Source organism: Polyodon spathula, chromosome 24 (genome assembly GCF_017654505.1).
Source record: "Polyodon spathula isolate WHYD16114869_AA chromosome 24, ASM1765450v1, whole genome shotgun sequence".
NCBI lineage: Eukaryota > Metazoa > Chordata > Actinopteri > Acipenseriformes > Polyodontidae > Polyodon > Polyodon spathula.
In genome coordinates this window covers 19,499,407-19,514,560 of record NC_054557.1, presented here as the reverse complement: position 1 = coordinate 19,514,560, position 15,154 = coordinate 19,499,407, and the positions used below count along the sequence as shown (strand labels likewise).

At 45.7% G+C, this 15,154-nt stretch overlaps 2 protein-coding genes across 3 annotated transcripts in view; both read left to right on the top strand.

The window, feature by feature from the left end:
• The window catches only part of LOC121298982 (CD276 antigen-like), a 29,994-nt gene extending 22,854 nt beyond the window's left edge, over nucleotides 1-7,140 (top strand). Inside the window, exons 1-5 of one of the 2 annotated variants that reach the window (XM_041226398.1) lie at nucleotides 1,567-2,295; nucleotides 2,996-3,035; nucleotides 4,909-5,262; nucleotides 5,610-5,897; nucleotides 6,426-7,140. In XM_041226398.1, the coding sequence (XP_041082332.1) occupies nucleotides 2,999-3,035; nucleotides 4,909-5,262; nucleotides 5,610-5,897; nucleotides 6,426-6,544 (798 nt within the window). In that variant the 5' untranslated portion in view covers nucleotides 1,567-2,295; nucleotides 2,996-2,998 and the 3' untranslated portion in view covers nucleotides 6,545-7,140. Of the gene's footprint in view, nucleotides 1-3; nucleotides 397-782; nucleotides 2,296-2,995; nucleotides 3,532-4,908; nucleotides 5,263-5,609; nucleotides 5,898-6,425 lie in introns of those variants that run through there. The other variant, XR_005947349.1, reaches the window with a different exon arrangement.
• A 2,588-nt stretch (nucleotides 7,141-9,728) lies between these two features.
• LOC121298589 (CD276 antigen-like) lies at nucleotides 9,729-13,813 on the top strand. Its single transcript, XM_041225717.1, has 5 exons — nucleotides 9,729-10,110; nucleotides 11,153-11,219; nucleotides 11,631-11,984; nucleotides 12,664-12,951; nucleotides 13,668-13,813. Exons 2-5 carry the CDS (start codon nucleotides 11,168-11,170, stop codon nucleotides 13,811-13,813), a joined length of 840 nt encoding a protein of 279 aa, XP_041081651.1. The 5' UTR covers nucleotides 9,729-10,110; nucleotides 11,153-11,167.
• The last annotated feature ends 1,341 nt before the right edge of the window (nucleotides 13,814-15,154 follow it).

Genomic DNA, 15,154 nt, shown 5'->3' with positions numbered 1-15,154 from the left:
CAGTCTGTGATGCAGTTACAGTGCCCCGGCCTCCAGTGACGTCACCTCTCGGCAGTGATGTCACTCTCAGCTGGTCTTTCTCCTATAAAGAGGGGGCTGATCTCAGCGGATTGGTGGTTACCTGGCAACGCCCTCCTGTCGATCATGTGGTCCACAGTTTCTATTACGGTCGAGACCAGCTGGATCTGCAGAATGAAGCCTACAGGAATCGGACCCAGCTGTTCCCAGAGCAGCTCAGTGTGGGGAATGCCTCCCTCAGACTGAAACAGGTGCGGGGGGAGGATGAGGGCCGGTACACCTGCGCTGTCGCCAACCAAGTGGAGAGCACCAGGGGAGACGTGCAGCTCCTAGTGGCAGGTCAGTGTCATCGGGGAGACGTGCAGCTCCTAGTGGCAGGTCAGTGTCATCGGGGAGACGTGCAGCTCCTAGTGGCAGGTCAGTGTCATCGGGGAGACGTGCAGCTCCTAGTGGCAGGTCAGTGTCATCGTGTATGCAGCACTGAGAGCTGCAACACTGTAGTTCTGCAATGTATTCACACTGCCTGCCACTTGGGACTGTGTGCAGCAAAGTCACTTTGGAGTGCTGACAGTATTTATTTATTTATTTATTTGTATTTATTTCTATGCATTTGTCAGGGACAGCTTACAATTACAACATTGGTTCCATGTAAACATGACGTCGGACGCGCTCCACTGCGCACAGTAATCGATTTAGTCAGCTGGCTCATTTCTGTTGGTTTGGATCACATGATTTTAAAATGCTGTTGTCGTTTCTGTCCGCAGCTGAATTCGTCGAGCCTCAGCTGGTCGTTACTGACAGTCCGGACAGCCCCGACCAGGCTCTCCTGAGCTGCATCTCGAGAGGATACCCCAGCGCTTCAGTGCAGTGGCTCAATGAGACCGGCTGTGACATCACAGAGAGCAGCAAGACTAGCCAATCGCTGGACAATAAGGGGAAAAATATTATAATATTTATATAATAACAACGTTATAGGAGACAGCCAGCATGGCTTTAGGAAGAGTAGACCTTGTTTATATTTATTAGATTTCTTTCAGGGGATGAGTCTAAAGTCAACTTGACAGGCTATAGAGCAGAGACAGTTGAATTCAAATCTAGAGAAGTTATATTAAAATGATATAATGTGCTGGCATGACCACACCTAGAATACTGTGTACAGTTTAGGTCCCCGTATCATAAGAAAGACATTGAGGCACTGGAGAGAGTACAGGGGAGAGCGGCCCGATTAACGATGAAGTGCTATCGGACCACGCTGGCACCGAAGCCTTTTCCCGTTCTGGAATGTCTCATGTTCTTATGACTCCTTCCTTTCGCTCTCCACCCCGAGCTTCAACACCTCAACCAGGCAACTGTTGCAGAGGACTCTGTGCACCTCGCTGTCTGGAAGTCAGAAATGTAGACCTGCACTACTTAAGAACATACAAGAAGTTTATGCGATCCACCAGGGCGCATGCCTTGCTGCAAACCAACGTCCCTACTGAATGGAACTGATTTAAAAGAACTGAATTTAGTATTTTTTTGTAATGTTTTGTAAAAAATAATAATAATAATAATAATAATAATCGTTGTAAATTTTTATTTCTATTTTCTTTAAACTGGAAGAAACATTACAATGTAATGCATTTCACTCTAAAAATACGTTTTGTTTTAAAATGAACTCTTCTAATATGGGCACTACTTAAAATTGACACGGAGGCCTCTCTGGAACGCAAATGCTGTTACGCACCCGCAGCAGCACTTGCCCCTGTGTAATACCCCCTTGTGTTTTCCCCTTTCCGTTACTGCACCAGCCTCCTTTCCAGCGCTAAGACATGTGTGATAAAGGGGAAGGAGAAAAAGGCAAGCGGAGGAGTGGAGCTAATTTTTTTATGTGTTGGATAAACTACGCTGTGTTCTGATAAAGAAAATTAATGCAACCTTCATTGTTGGACCCCTTGCATCGTCCCCGAGTCATTACAAATACAACCTTACATGTGTAGGCGGCATCCTTTATTACCCATATCGTGTGTCGTGTAGTGAGAGAATTGTATCTCTGTAATTTGATCCATTGTGAATTCATACTTATTCATGTAGTGTTTCCGGGAGGCGCGCCCAAGGATCGGAACTGAAATGAAATACCTGTCAAGAAGGCGCACGTCGGCATTTTCTATTGGCTGCGAGTCTCAAAGTGGGAAATTCAAATATATCGCAGAGTGCCTCCATGCATTATCAGACCTGAGAGAAGAGGCTGCGGAGACGGCTGCGTGCCCGGGTTGATAACAGAAGTGTACTCAGGAAGTAAGAATCGTGCATGTGTTTGGGGGTTTTATTTTCTGTGGCAAGTCCTTGATTACAGTAAGCGTAGTGTCTCTAACAACGTGGTCGCTATTGCACGTGTCCTAGTTTAAATAGCGCTACTCGTTAGTTATTTACTATAACACAGCAGGGTCTCATATATTAATTGGTGGGGAGAGGGGATCGAGTCAGTCCTGTGTGTGTCTTTTCTTTTATATGAAACTTGTACTAACGAACGACATCGTTGTAATTTGTTTTAATGTGATATCAGTTTTGTGCATCGGATGGTCGTCCTTATATATACAGTTTGTGTTCCAGGATGTCGTATTAAAAAATAAAAAATAAAATATTTTAACATGTCCTTTTTTTCCAGATTTAACTTAAATCTTGTGTTTTTTCCCAGCTAAATCTAATATTTAATAACGTGTGTGTGTGTGTGTATAATATAAGACTTACCATTTAAATGTTGAAAAGTTGCTAAACATTTTAAGATTTATAGATTATATCTGAATGTACACATTTAAAAAAAAAAGTATATTTATTTTTACAACATTTATAAATCTGGGGAAAAAATTCAAGATTCAAGTTAAATCAGGGGGAGAAAGACACGGCACCCCTGTGTGTGTGTGTGTGTGTGTGTGTGTGTGTGTGTGTAATTAATATATATATATATAAAATTCACCAGGACTTTCTTTGTCTCCAGGCTATGAAAAAGCTGCTGTTCCTACAAGTTTGCCTGCATAGTAAGTTACTGAAACAGTTAAATTGTATTTTAATTTCTGACCAATTTGCCCCAGAACTGCAGAGTACAGATTAAAATGAAAAATGATTGCCCGTGAGACAGTGTTTTCCGACAGTCTGAAACTCGCTGTCTAACCCGACTCTCATCTTCTCTGCTGTTTTCTGACAGGTGGAATGGGTGGCATAATTAGTCAGTATTTAAATGAGAAACCTGTATGTTAATGACGCAAACCACAGTTTATACATGATTTGAGGATTTCAATCAATGGACAGGTGGGGTTGAAGGGTAGTGAAGGCGGAGCGTGTTTCAGGAGAAACAAGAGAAGATACATTTAATAGAACAGAATTATAAAGCTAGTACAGCAGGACAAAGAAAAAAATATTTAGAGAACTCATTTGAATATATATTTTATTAAATTATAGATTCGGTTACGCAGGATATTTTATGACGAAATGAAAAATAAGTAAATCCATAAATGAATACATAAATATAGAAATACATAAATAAATATAAATATAAATATGAACACGGTAAATGGAAGGTGCCCACTTGAAGACCCCAGAGATGTTCCTTAGCTCAATCCAGACGCTTGTCATGCTGATGCGCTGGGGAGACCGTACTGTGGCGGATCCCCGGTCCAGCGTCGCAGCCGTTGTGTGTGGCTGATGCGCTGGGGAGGCAAAATGAGCTGATCCCTGGAGCCAGCATTACGCTTCAGCCATCAACACCAGACAGAAGGATACCTACATCATCAGATGGAAGGAAACGCAAAAGGATGGAGATGCAGATGGATCCCATTAGTTTACTGCAAAGCTGAGTCTTAGTTGGTGCTTATCTTGGTGAGAACCCAGTTCAAATCAGCATGAAGTTTTAACATCTACTCTCATGCAATGGAAATAACGTTGTTAAAATACAACCGCTGATTAGAGGAGAAACCTCAAAATGGAGCGAGGCGAGGTAACCAGTGGAGTAGCACAGGGATCAGTATTAGGTCCTCTGCTATTCCTAATCTACATTAATGATTTAGATTCTGGTATAGTAAGCAAACCTGTTAAATTAGCAGACAACACAAAAATAGGAGGAGTGGCAAACACTTTTGCAGCAGCACAGGTCATTCAAAATGATCTAGACAAGATTCAAAACTGGGCAGACACATGGCAAATGACATTTAATAGAGAAAAGTGTAAGGTACTGCACGCAGGAAATAAAAATGTGCATTATAGATACGATATGGGAGATACTGAAATTTGAAGAAGGAATCTATGAAAAAGATCTAGGAGTTTATGTTGACTCAGAAATGTCTTCATCTAGACAATGTGGGGAAGTTATAAAAAAAAGGCCAACAAGATGCTTAGATGTATATTGAAAAGGGTGTTAATTAGGTACCCACTGAATTTGCATAACATTTCTCATTCTGTAGGAATTGGGGGGAGGGGGGGTGGGGTGCGATTGCTCTCACCCTTACGTTTTTAGATTTTTGCTCGGAACACGAAAAGCAGTCGGAAAGTTCAAGCCCCGAAATGAAAGCCCTCCCTCCGGTCGGAAAAGCTTTGTTTGTATGATATCCTATTGGACACTCCTCTCTTACTCATTTCCAGAAAGTGCAACCGGATTCATGAAACTATAACTGAATACAGAACATACATTTACAAAGAGTTTGATTTTATGATGGAAACAACGTTTGGGATAAAAGTCGAGTTAAAACAGACAGAGGCAGCGAGATTCTACCTACACCATGAACTTCTGTTGTGATTTTATATATATATATATATATATATATATATATTCTTTCTCGAATTTCTTTCTCGCTGGTATTTACAGGACCTGTTCTGGTATTAATACACAGCAATGGCTGCTGCTGTTTTTTGTTCCAGTCTGTGATGCAGTTACAGTGCCCCCGTCTCCAGTGACGTCACCTCCAGGCAGTGATGTCATTCTCAGCTGCTCTTTTTCCTATAAAGAGGGGGCTGATCTCAGAGGATTGGTGGTTACCTGGCAACGCCCTCCTGCCGATCATGTGGTCCACAGTTTCTATTACGGTCGAGACCAGCTGGATCTGCAGAATGAAGCCTACAGGAATCGGACCCAGCTGTTCCCAGAGCAGCTCAGTGTGGGGAACGCCTCCCTCAGACTGAAACAGGTGCGGGGGGAGGATGAGGGCCTGTACACCTGCGCTGTCACCAACCAAGTGGAGAGCACCAGGGGAGACGTGCAGCTCCTAGTGGCAGGTCAGTGTCATCGGGGAGACGTGCAGCTCCTAGTGGCAGGTCAGTGTCATCGTGTATGCAGCACTGAGAGCTGCAACACTGTAGTTCTGCAATGTATTCACACTGCCTGCCACTTGGGACTGTGTGCAGCAAAGTCACTTTGGAGTGCTGACAGTATTTATTTATTTATTTATTTGTATTTATTTCTATGCATTTGTCAGGGACAGCTTACAATTACAACACTGGTTCCATGTAAACATGACGTCGGACGCGCTCCACTGCGCACAGTAATCGATTTAGTCAGCTGGCTCATTTCTGTCGGTTTGGATCACATGATTTTAAAATGCTGTTGTCGTTTCTGTCCGCAGCTGAATTCGTCGAGCCTCAGCTGGTCGTTACTGACAGTCCGGACAGCCCCGACCAGGCTCTCCTGAGCTGCATCTCGAGAGGATACCCCAGCGCTTCAGTGCAGTGGCTCAATGAGACCGGCTGTGACATCACAGAGAGCAGCAAGACTAGCCAATCGCTGGACAGGGATGGGCTGGTGGAAATCTCAAGTCACATTCTAGTGTCCAGGGATGCTAATTATACCTGTGTTCTTACCCACAGCCGACTGAAACAAACAGTCAAGAAGACGATCACTTTAACAAAGAAGGGTAAGAATATGACATGACCGGTTAAAACCTAATGATCCAGTAGGAGGCTTGGTGGTGCAGTGGTTAATGAAAAGGGGATACCAGGAGGTTCCCAGTTCGGTCCCGGCTCAGCCACTGACTCCCTGTGTGTGACCCTGAGCAAGTCACTTCACCTCCTTGTGCTCCGTCCTTCAGAAGAGAGAAAACAAACGAGGTCCTATTGGAAGTGACTCTGCAGCAGCAGCAGCAGTTGTTGATGATGCAGAGTTCACCCCCTAGTCTCTGTAAGTTGCTTTGGATAAAAGCGTCTGCTGAATTACTAATTAATAATAATCATTTGTAATGGGTTCAAGACGCTTTTCCACTGATCTTAGACTGAAAAGTTTGGGGTCCTGGATTCAGTCCTCTCAGGAGTCGCTGTACAGAAGCCTCAAGTTGAATAATCATTCCTAAAAATGATGGGCTTGACGCAGGGCAGGCTAGGAAACTGTCTTTAAAACAGTCACTGAATATCTGTTGATTTCTCATTTTGTTCTTTGTCATCCACAGGTTTTCCGGACAGACATCGTATTGTCTTGTGGTTTTTCTTGACAGCGTTAGGGGTAGCAATACTGACCTTTGCAATCTACCTGCTTTTCAAGCGCTGTGGTTTAAAACCTGAACATTAGGAGGCTCAAAGATATCTATCCAGATGAAAAGGCACTTGTGCTGCTGCGTTTTATTTCCTGGTCACTTACTGAGAGTTACTAGCCAAGTTTCAGCTTGTGATCCAGTAATGTCTGCAGCAACTGTAACTGATGATGAACTACAACTAGCATTTTCTTTATCACCTGCTGCTTGCTGTGGTGCAAAGAATGATGTTCGTTTAGGTTAAGTTCTCACATGCTTTGCTTTTTTTCTGAGTGTTTTTGCTTTTTAGCGCCGCTGGGATAATTCTGCTTCATTTCTTATTCTTGCTCCTACACTTTGGTATTTAAAGCACAACATATAACCCCCGTATTCAAATCTCTACACTGGTTGCCGGTCAAATTCCATATTGATTGTAACATTATTAACACTCCTGGTTGCGCTCTCTTGTTTCTTGCGCTGCAGGTCTTTTAACTGTTCCCTTAACCCAGCCGTGAACAGGTATAGGGCTTTCTCATCCTGTGCACCAAGGCAGTGGAGCTCGAGATTCGAGTTTCTGAGTCCCTGTCTGTTTTTAAATCTCACCTTAAAACACGCCTTTTATTTAAATTGGCTTTCTTTTAGATTCTTTGCTGTTTTTATTTTCTTGATTTTTCATGTTAGTAGTTCGGCCAGAAACAAATCGAACAGGTCGACAGCTACATCTATCTGGGCCAAGAACTGACGATGGAGCACAAAGAACAGCCGCGGCAAGCGCGCAGACGGAAGGCCGTAGATGGTCAACAACATGGGCAACAACATGACCCGGCTCGCCGAATTGTTCAACAGCACCGTGCTGCCAGCGACTTTCTGGAGCCATCACCGAACGGGCAATCGAGCGCCGGACAAGCAAATGGACCGGATCAGCAACGAGAAGATGCGGCAATTCTGTATAGAAACAAATCGAACAGGTCGAAGTGATAGCACTGTGCTGCCGGCCGATGCTTTACGGCGCAGAGACACGGTTTGTTTTGCGACGATTAACAGACCGATTGACGATTATTAACACTCCTGGTTGCACTCTCTTGTTTCTTGCGCTGCAGGTCTTTTAACTGTTTTCTTAACCCAGCCGTGTGTATAGGGCTTTCTCATCCTGTGTGTGTGTGTGTGTGTGTGTGTGTAATAAGACTATAACCTCAACCTTTCTCTTCTGTTTCAGAACCTGCCAGCACAGACTCGACCCCTTTTTGCTTTGTTTACCCAGTTTGCTTTTACAGCTCCAATTCAAACCACAGCTCTGTCTCTCTTTTTAACATCTTGATTTTATACTTTTTCAGGTGCATGGAGTCCCTCAATCCGCCTCCATCTGCAGACTGAAGCACCAACATTTACAGACAACCAGGCACTGAATCAATATCTCTTCAAGTGCTTACAAAGGGAGATTTAAACAGAATACCCAAGTTAACAGAATGCACACAGAGATCATTACCAGGGTTTGTTATAGAAGAGAATGAAGAACTGAGGGAGCTAGCAGCACTTCAAATATAGCACAGACAGAGACAGTTGAATTCAAATCTAGATAAGTTATATTAAAATGATATAATGTGCTGGCATGACCACACCTAGAATACTGTGTACAGTTTAGGTCCCCGTATCATAAGAAAGACATTGAGGCACTGGAGAGAGTACAGGGGAGAGCAGCCCGATTAATTCCAGGATTAAGATAGACTGACAGAGCTGAATCTGTACAGCCCAGAAAGGAGAGCCAGATGCGATTTATAGAGGTACAGTATTTAAACAAAGTAACTGCTGAGGATTATCTTTCACAGAGAACAGAACCAGGGACCCCAGATGGAAGTTGAAGACGGCATATTCCGAACCGAGGGGAGACAGAGCTTTTTCACAGAAAGGGTGCTGAACCATTGCATCAGGCTGCTGGACAGAATGGTTGAAGCAGACACCATCGGATCCTTCACGCACAGACTGGATGCTGTCACGAAGAATACTGTATGACCATCTGTGTGATCACAAGACCTTTAGCTGTCTGCCTGGAGGAAGGGCGGTCCATCTAGCCACGGATTCCCAGAGGTTTCATCTCCCCGGTAACCCGATTCGGGGGTTGTTTTTCCTCTCCTGAGTGCTAGAGGACCACGCTGACAGCGAGCGAGCGAGCGAGCACAGGTGGACCGAACCGCCTTTTCAAGTTCTGGAATGTCTTGTGTAAAATAATTCAGAGGATGGGTTTGGTAGGGTGTATTTCCAACCCAGTCTCACTAGAAAACAACGTCAGGTGGCAAACATTTCAACAGCAATGCTTTGCTGCAGCTTTTGTCGAAATTCTCTTTATATTTTCTGTAATCTTGTTTGTTTTTAAACCAATTAAATTGTTATAAAAAATTACTATTCTATAGTCCATTCATTTTAATTCCCTACATGGCCTTGCTAAAATATACACTGTCTTTTTTCTGTATATGTTTACCGGAATCCTCACTTAATATAATTTTAGGAAATGACCTGTCAGCACTGTACTTGCATCCAGAGTGCATCTGCCAAGGAAAATAAAAATACAGCTAAAAACAAACCAGTATACTCAAGAGTCAATCTGGGGCGTTGAAAAGAAAAGTTGGATCAAGTCATAGAAGCAGATTTTCAAGGTTTTAAAACTACATTTCCCGCAAGCCTCTCTGACCGTCAATCTGTGCGCAACTATACCAAAGCTGCCCTATCAGGGCCCTGCTGTGTGGTTGAAGTCCCGATAATAAGTTCTGTGCCAGATAATTATGAAACTCCATTGTACTGCTACAGCTGCTATTTCATAGATAAGCTCTCCAGCTGCATCCCCTTCCTGGTATTCTAACTGTAACCAGAATTTATAAAGATCTTTATGCATGCATTGTAACGGGTGTTTTATATGTTGTTTTCCTCTGCGGATTGTGGTGATGAGAGAGTGGAAATAAGAATACGTGGCGTGAAGTCGTTACGCGGGCGCGCCTGTGTTTGAATACACCCCAACACTGTTCCACACGGAGCATGAACTGGAAAATATTTATTTTAAAACCGAAATTATCGTGAATACAAACAGAAACACCCCCGTAACCTGAATAATCAGATTCGTTAGCTCACAATACATGCCCTGTGATAAAATCAGTGGATTTCCTTTGAAAGAAGAAGGTCTACGGCAGGGCTTCTCAAACTCGGTCCAGGGGACCCCCTGCGGCTGCTGGTTTTCACTCCGACCGAGCTCTCAATTACTTAACTAGACCCTTAATTGAACTGCTAATTTGCTTAATTAGACATTTGTTCCCTGTTTTCCAGAGCTTTGCAGTGTTTGCTTACTGTAGCGGGTGCTGCTCGCTCTAGTTACTGAGCGCGGTTCACAGGCGCTGCTGTGTTGATCTTGTGAAGGTGATCAAGTGATTCGCATCATCCCATCTGTATCTCATGATCCACACAAGCACGTCGCCGATTATCATTCCCAGGACTGGAAAACATTTTTTTCGTTCAAGCCCTGGGGAGTCACAGCAGCCCCTCGGTTGAAGCCACATCCCCGCCCCACTGCCCGGCTCCTCTCCTCTGATGAATCGGTCAGACTCGACCGTGCAGCTGCGACCGCGGGTCCCGTTACCGGGTAAGAGCCGGTTCGATTCGTTGTTTTGAGGTTCTGGATAAGCGGTGAAACGAGTCGGATTACAGACCGTGTGTTCCCGGGACAGCGGCAGCCTGCAGCGATGCGACAGAACAGACCGAACCTGATCAAAACTGAACCGCAGAACTGAATGTAGATGAAGACTTTACTCAACAAAGAATGATTTTTTTTAAGTGTAATGTTTATCTGAGGACGGTGTTTATATAGAGTAGCAGAAAAACACTCGTTTCAGTATCAACCCTGACCGTCTTTCTTTGTTTACTGGCAGGGATGTTAGAAAAGCACGGAGTTACACTTTGATCAATACATGTGCGCGTCAATATATTGAATAGCTGTTGTACACACCTGTCTAAAATGAGTTTTTATAAACCTGAGTGTTTCAAATCTAAATGAAAGCAATTCGATTACAGTAGCGTGTCCCTCATCACAGCACTGTAAAAATCGGAGGGTGGTGGTGAGGTAGCGATCTGTTGTGTCGAGTTTACTCGCTAGTGAGTTTTATAAGGCGCTATTTAGTTTAATAAGTAGATGGCGCTGCTGCATATACCGTGTATTACATGCTGAGTGAGGCTTGCCTGGTGATTTCTCAGATGGATTTTGGATCGTGTTTCTGCTGCTGCTTGCCTCGGAGTTTTTTTTTTTTTGTTCTGTTCTAAATAAGTACCACAGTATATTTGCCTGTTGTTTTGTAATTGTTAGTGGCAGCGATGAAAAGAACAGATTGTTGGGTGATTTAAATGCTGTTTCAGTTGTATGTTGACATTTTCAACTACAGAAACACTGTTAAGATAATTGTTACAATTAAGTCATAATACTATTAACAGATCAGGAGAGTAAGTTGGTCTATGTAATCTTGCTAAGCCAATCACAGCACTTAATTTAAACAAGCCATTTTATAAACTAATAACAATATGTTTTATAAACAGTGGTTTAATACTGTCAGTGATAATATGTGGAATTATGTTGCTCTCTGTATTAGTTTATAGTAATAATAATAATAATAATAATAATAATATTTCCTCAGCTCTTCTGTGCTGTTATGAAGAGGATGGCCAGCGCTTGCCTGTTTGCTCTGACTCTGCTTCTAACCAGTAAGGCCTTTATTATTTTATACAGCTTTATTCTGCTGCTAATTGTGATGTACAGTAAATAGCATGGCCTTGGAGCAGGGGTTCAAAACGCGGTCCTGGGGACCCCCTGTGGCTGCTGCTTCTCATTGCAACCCTGCTCAGTTACTCAACTAGACACTTCATTAGATTAATCATTACACCTTCTTAATTGCAGAGTTCAAGTTACTTATAAAATGGTAGGGCACGCATAGAGAGAGACAGACAGACACGCACACACAGAGAGACAGAGAGACGGACACACACACACAAACGCCCAGAGAGACAGACACACAAGCACACACACTTGGTATTGTATGTATGAGCAGACATCTCGCAGAGAGATAGTTTGAATTCAGAATGTAAAGACTTCATTCTCTGCTTTCCTTCCCACAGTTTCATTGGCGGTGGTGGTGCCCCGGACTCCAGTGACGTCACCTCCAGGCAGTGATGTCACTCTCAGCTGCTCTTTCTCCTATAAAGAGGGGGCTGGTCTCAGAGGATTGTTGGTTACCTGGCAACGCCCTCCTGCCGATCGCGTGGTCCACAGTTTCTATTACGGTCGAGACCAGCTGGATCTGCAGAATGAAGCCTACAGGAATCGGACCCAGCTGTTCCCAGAGCAGCTCAGTGTGGGGAACGCCTCCCTCAGACTGAAACAGGTGCGGGGGGAGGATGAGGGCCTGTACACCTGCGCTGTGACCAACCAAGTGGAGAGCAGCAGGGGAGACGTGCAGCTCCTAGTGGCAGGTCAGTGTCATCGTGGAGACGTGCAGCTCCTAGTGGCAGGTCAGTGTCATCGGGGAGACGTGCAGCTCCTAGTGGCAGGTCAGTGTCATCGGGGAGACGTGCAGCTCCTAGTGGCAGGTCAGTGTCATCGGGGAGACGTGCAGCTCCTAGTGGCAGGTCAGTGTCATCGGGGAGACGTGCAGCTCCTAGTGGCTTGTCAGTGTTTATAAACTACTGATACCAAACACCCATTACTCCAGCACCCTTTCACTTCCAGTCTTTGTTTTAATTTAGTCATCGCCTATTATTATTATTATTATTATTATCTCCCCAATTTAGTCATGTCCAATTATTTTTAGGCTCAGCTCACCGCTACCACTCCCCGTGCGCTGACTCGGGAGCGGCAAAGACGAACACACGTTGTTCTCCGAAGTGTGTGCCGTCAGCCGCCTGCTTCTTTTCACTCTGCAGGCCCGCAATGCAGCCAACCCACAGCTACAACGTCAGAGGATAATGCAGCTCTGGGCAGCTTACAGGCAAGCCCGCAGGCGCCTGACCAGACTGCAGGGGCTGCTGGTGCGCGGTGAGCTGAGGATACAAAATAACAGTTCCCACCTGGCTGCCCCAGATTCTTCCACTTTTCAGTTTGAATCTGAGTGTCTGGTCTTTGTGGTTTTGACGCTCGGTCTCTTACTCTCAGCTGAATTCAATGAGCCTCGCTTGACCGTGGACTTGGCGATGCCTCTTGATTGGGTGGTGTTGAGATTCAGTGCCTGGGGCGGGTACCCTGAGGCCAGGGTGGAGCGGCTCAACGAGACTGGACAGAGGATCACCCAGCTCAGCCACACCAATCAGTCCCTGCAGCCCAACGGCTGCTACAGCATCTCCAGCAGCATGGTCCTGCCCAGCTCTCTGGAAGCCAGGTACACCTTCGTGCTGATTCACAGTGTGCTGGAGCAGAGGCTGACCAGAAACCTGACTGTCACAGGTGGGCATTCACAGCAAGAGAGCAGGGGGGAGGGGTAGGGTCCTCACAGCAAGAGAGCAAGGGGGGGCCCGGGGGGGGGGGGGGGGTAGAGGTATTCACAGCATAAGTGGCGGGGTGGTAGAGGTATTCACATAAGTGTTGTCTCTCGGTTCCCCCCCCCCCCCCATCTAGTATTCACAGCTATCAGACAGGGGGGTGTAGAGGAGTTCACAGCTATCATCTCCATAAGGTGTCGTCCTCGTGTATTCACAGCAGCAGCTCCATAAGTGGGGTAGAGGTATTCACAGCCCCCCACCCATCGGGGGTGGTAGAGGTATTCACAGCAAGAGAGCAGGGGGGGTAGAGGTATTCATAGCTATCAGACAGGGGGGGTAGAGGTATTCATAGCAAGAGCACGGGGGGTAGAGGTATTCACAGCAGGAGCACGGGGGGGTAGAGGTATTCACAGCTATCAGACAGGGGAGGGGGGGTAGAGGCAGGCACTGCTTATCTTTGTCAATGAGACATTATAGATTTCACCAGGGTTCACACATGACTCCATGTACACTTGCACAGTCTGGGCTAAATCAGGCATTTCACTTGCACCCCAGTGCATTCTGGGAAGTGTAGTCATGCTGTGAGAGACACCTTTCTGCTTGCTTACACAGGTCTGGCTTCACTTCCTGGATTGTAATCTGCAGATCTGAGTTGTTTTTTCTTGTCTGTTTTATTTCTAGCTCCTCCTCTGGTGATGGGAATGCACCAGAGCCAGTTTTGGATCCTCCTAGTCATGGTTCCAGTGACGGTCTCCCTGCTGATGCTGGTTTCGATCACTGTGATGACACGTCGTGGGCAGCGCTCGGCCGCTGCACCGGACTGTTGAAAGCATGTCTCCAGTGTATGCACAGACCTCCTTCAGGGACCGAAGGGCTGAAGCTGAGTTTGAAAACGGGTTCTGGCTTGTAAGGCCTGGTCTTCAACGGGGTTAGACAACACTGAGCACTCCAGTCCAGGTCTTTGTTTTAAATCCAGTCCAGGCCTTTGTTTTAACTCCAGTCCTGGTCTTTGTTTATACCCAGAAGTGTCCAGTTTGGCTCCACTTGTTGTCCTTTAGCACAGTGTTTCCCAGCCCTGCTCCTGCCAGCATACCATGTCTACTGGTTTTAGTTCCAGCGCAGCGCTCAGTTGCTTAATTGAACCCTTCATTGAACTAATAAAGTGATTAACTGGGCATTTTCTCGTTATTTTCAAGCTCTTTGTTTGTTGATACGGTTCAATTAAGCAATTGAGTGCTGCGCTGGAACAAAGCCCAGCAGACCCTCTGTGCCTTCGCTAACCGTGGGGAAACACAGTGTGAGCGGGCGCTTTTATCCAGAGCAACTTGCAGAGACCAGGGGGGTGAACTCTGCATCATCAACAACCGCTGCTGCTGCAGAGTCTCTTCCAATAGGACAACTGCAGAATTGATACATTTTATTCTTTTGCAAACTTTGCAGTCAGTTTATCCAGGAGCTTGATTGTCCAAGAATGGAAGGTAATTTTGTAAATATGGTTGGCTGTGTGTGTTTTTGTAAAAAAAAAAAAAAAAAACAATTGGTTTCACTTTGGCAGCTGTGGAATGCAGCCAGCTCCTGAATTGGTTCATTTGTGGCGATTGGTTTTTGAAAGCATGTGGGTGTGTGCCTGTGTCAGTGGGTGTGTGACTGTGTCAGTGGGTAGTTGGCTGGGTGGGTGGGTGTGTCAGTGGGTAGGAACGACCCACCCACCCCCACACAGTCACCCATCGACCGTATCCACACAACGACCCACCCACCGGGTTTGTGGCTTTGCTGGTGGGTAGCTGGCTGGGTGTGTGTGTGTGTCAGTGGGTAGCTTGCTGGGTGTGTGTGTGTGTCAGTGGGTGTGTGACTGTGTCAGTGGGTAGTTGGCTGGGTGTGTTGGTGGGTGGGTGGCTAGGTTTGTGGCTGGCTGTGTGTGTGTGTGTGTGTGTGTGTGTGTGTGTGTGTGTGTGTGTGTGTGTGTGTGTGTGTGTGTGTGTGTGTGTAGCTGTGTGTGTGTGTGTGTGTCAGTGGGTAGCTTGCTGGGTGTGTGGGTGTGTCAGTGGGTAGCTTGCTGGGTGGGTGGGTGTGTGTCAGTGGGTAGCTGGCTAGGTGTGTTGCTGGGTGGGTGGCTGGGTTTGTGGGTGGCTGGGTGTGTGGCTGGGTGTGTGTGTCAGTGGGTAGCT

Excerpts from the sequence above, each read along its gene's own strand:
- LOC121298589 (XM_041225717.1), top strand. The coding sequence starts at position 11,168 with ATGAAGAGGATGGCCAGCGCTTGCCTGTTTGCTCTGACTCTGCTTCTA. Across the intron at positions 11,220-11,630 it reads TCTGACTCTGCTTCTAACCA|TTTCATTGGCGGTGGTGGTG; the intron begins GTAAGGCCTTTA and ends TCCTTCCCACAG. Across the intron at positions 12,952-13,667 it reads CAGAAACCTGACTGTCACAG|CTCCTCCTCTGGTGATGGGA; the intron begins GTGGGCATTCAC and ends TTTTATTTCTAG.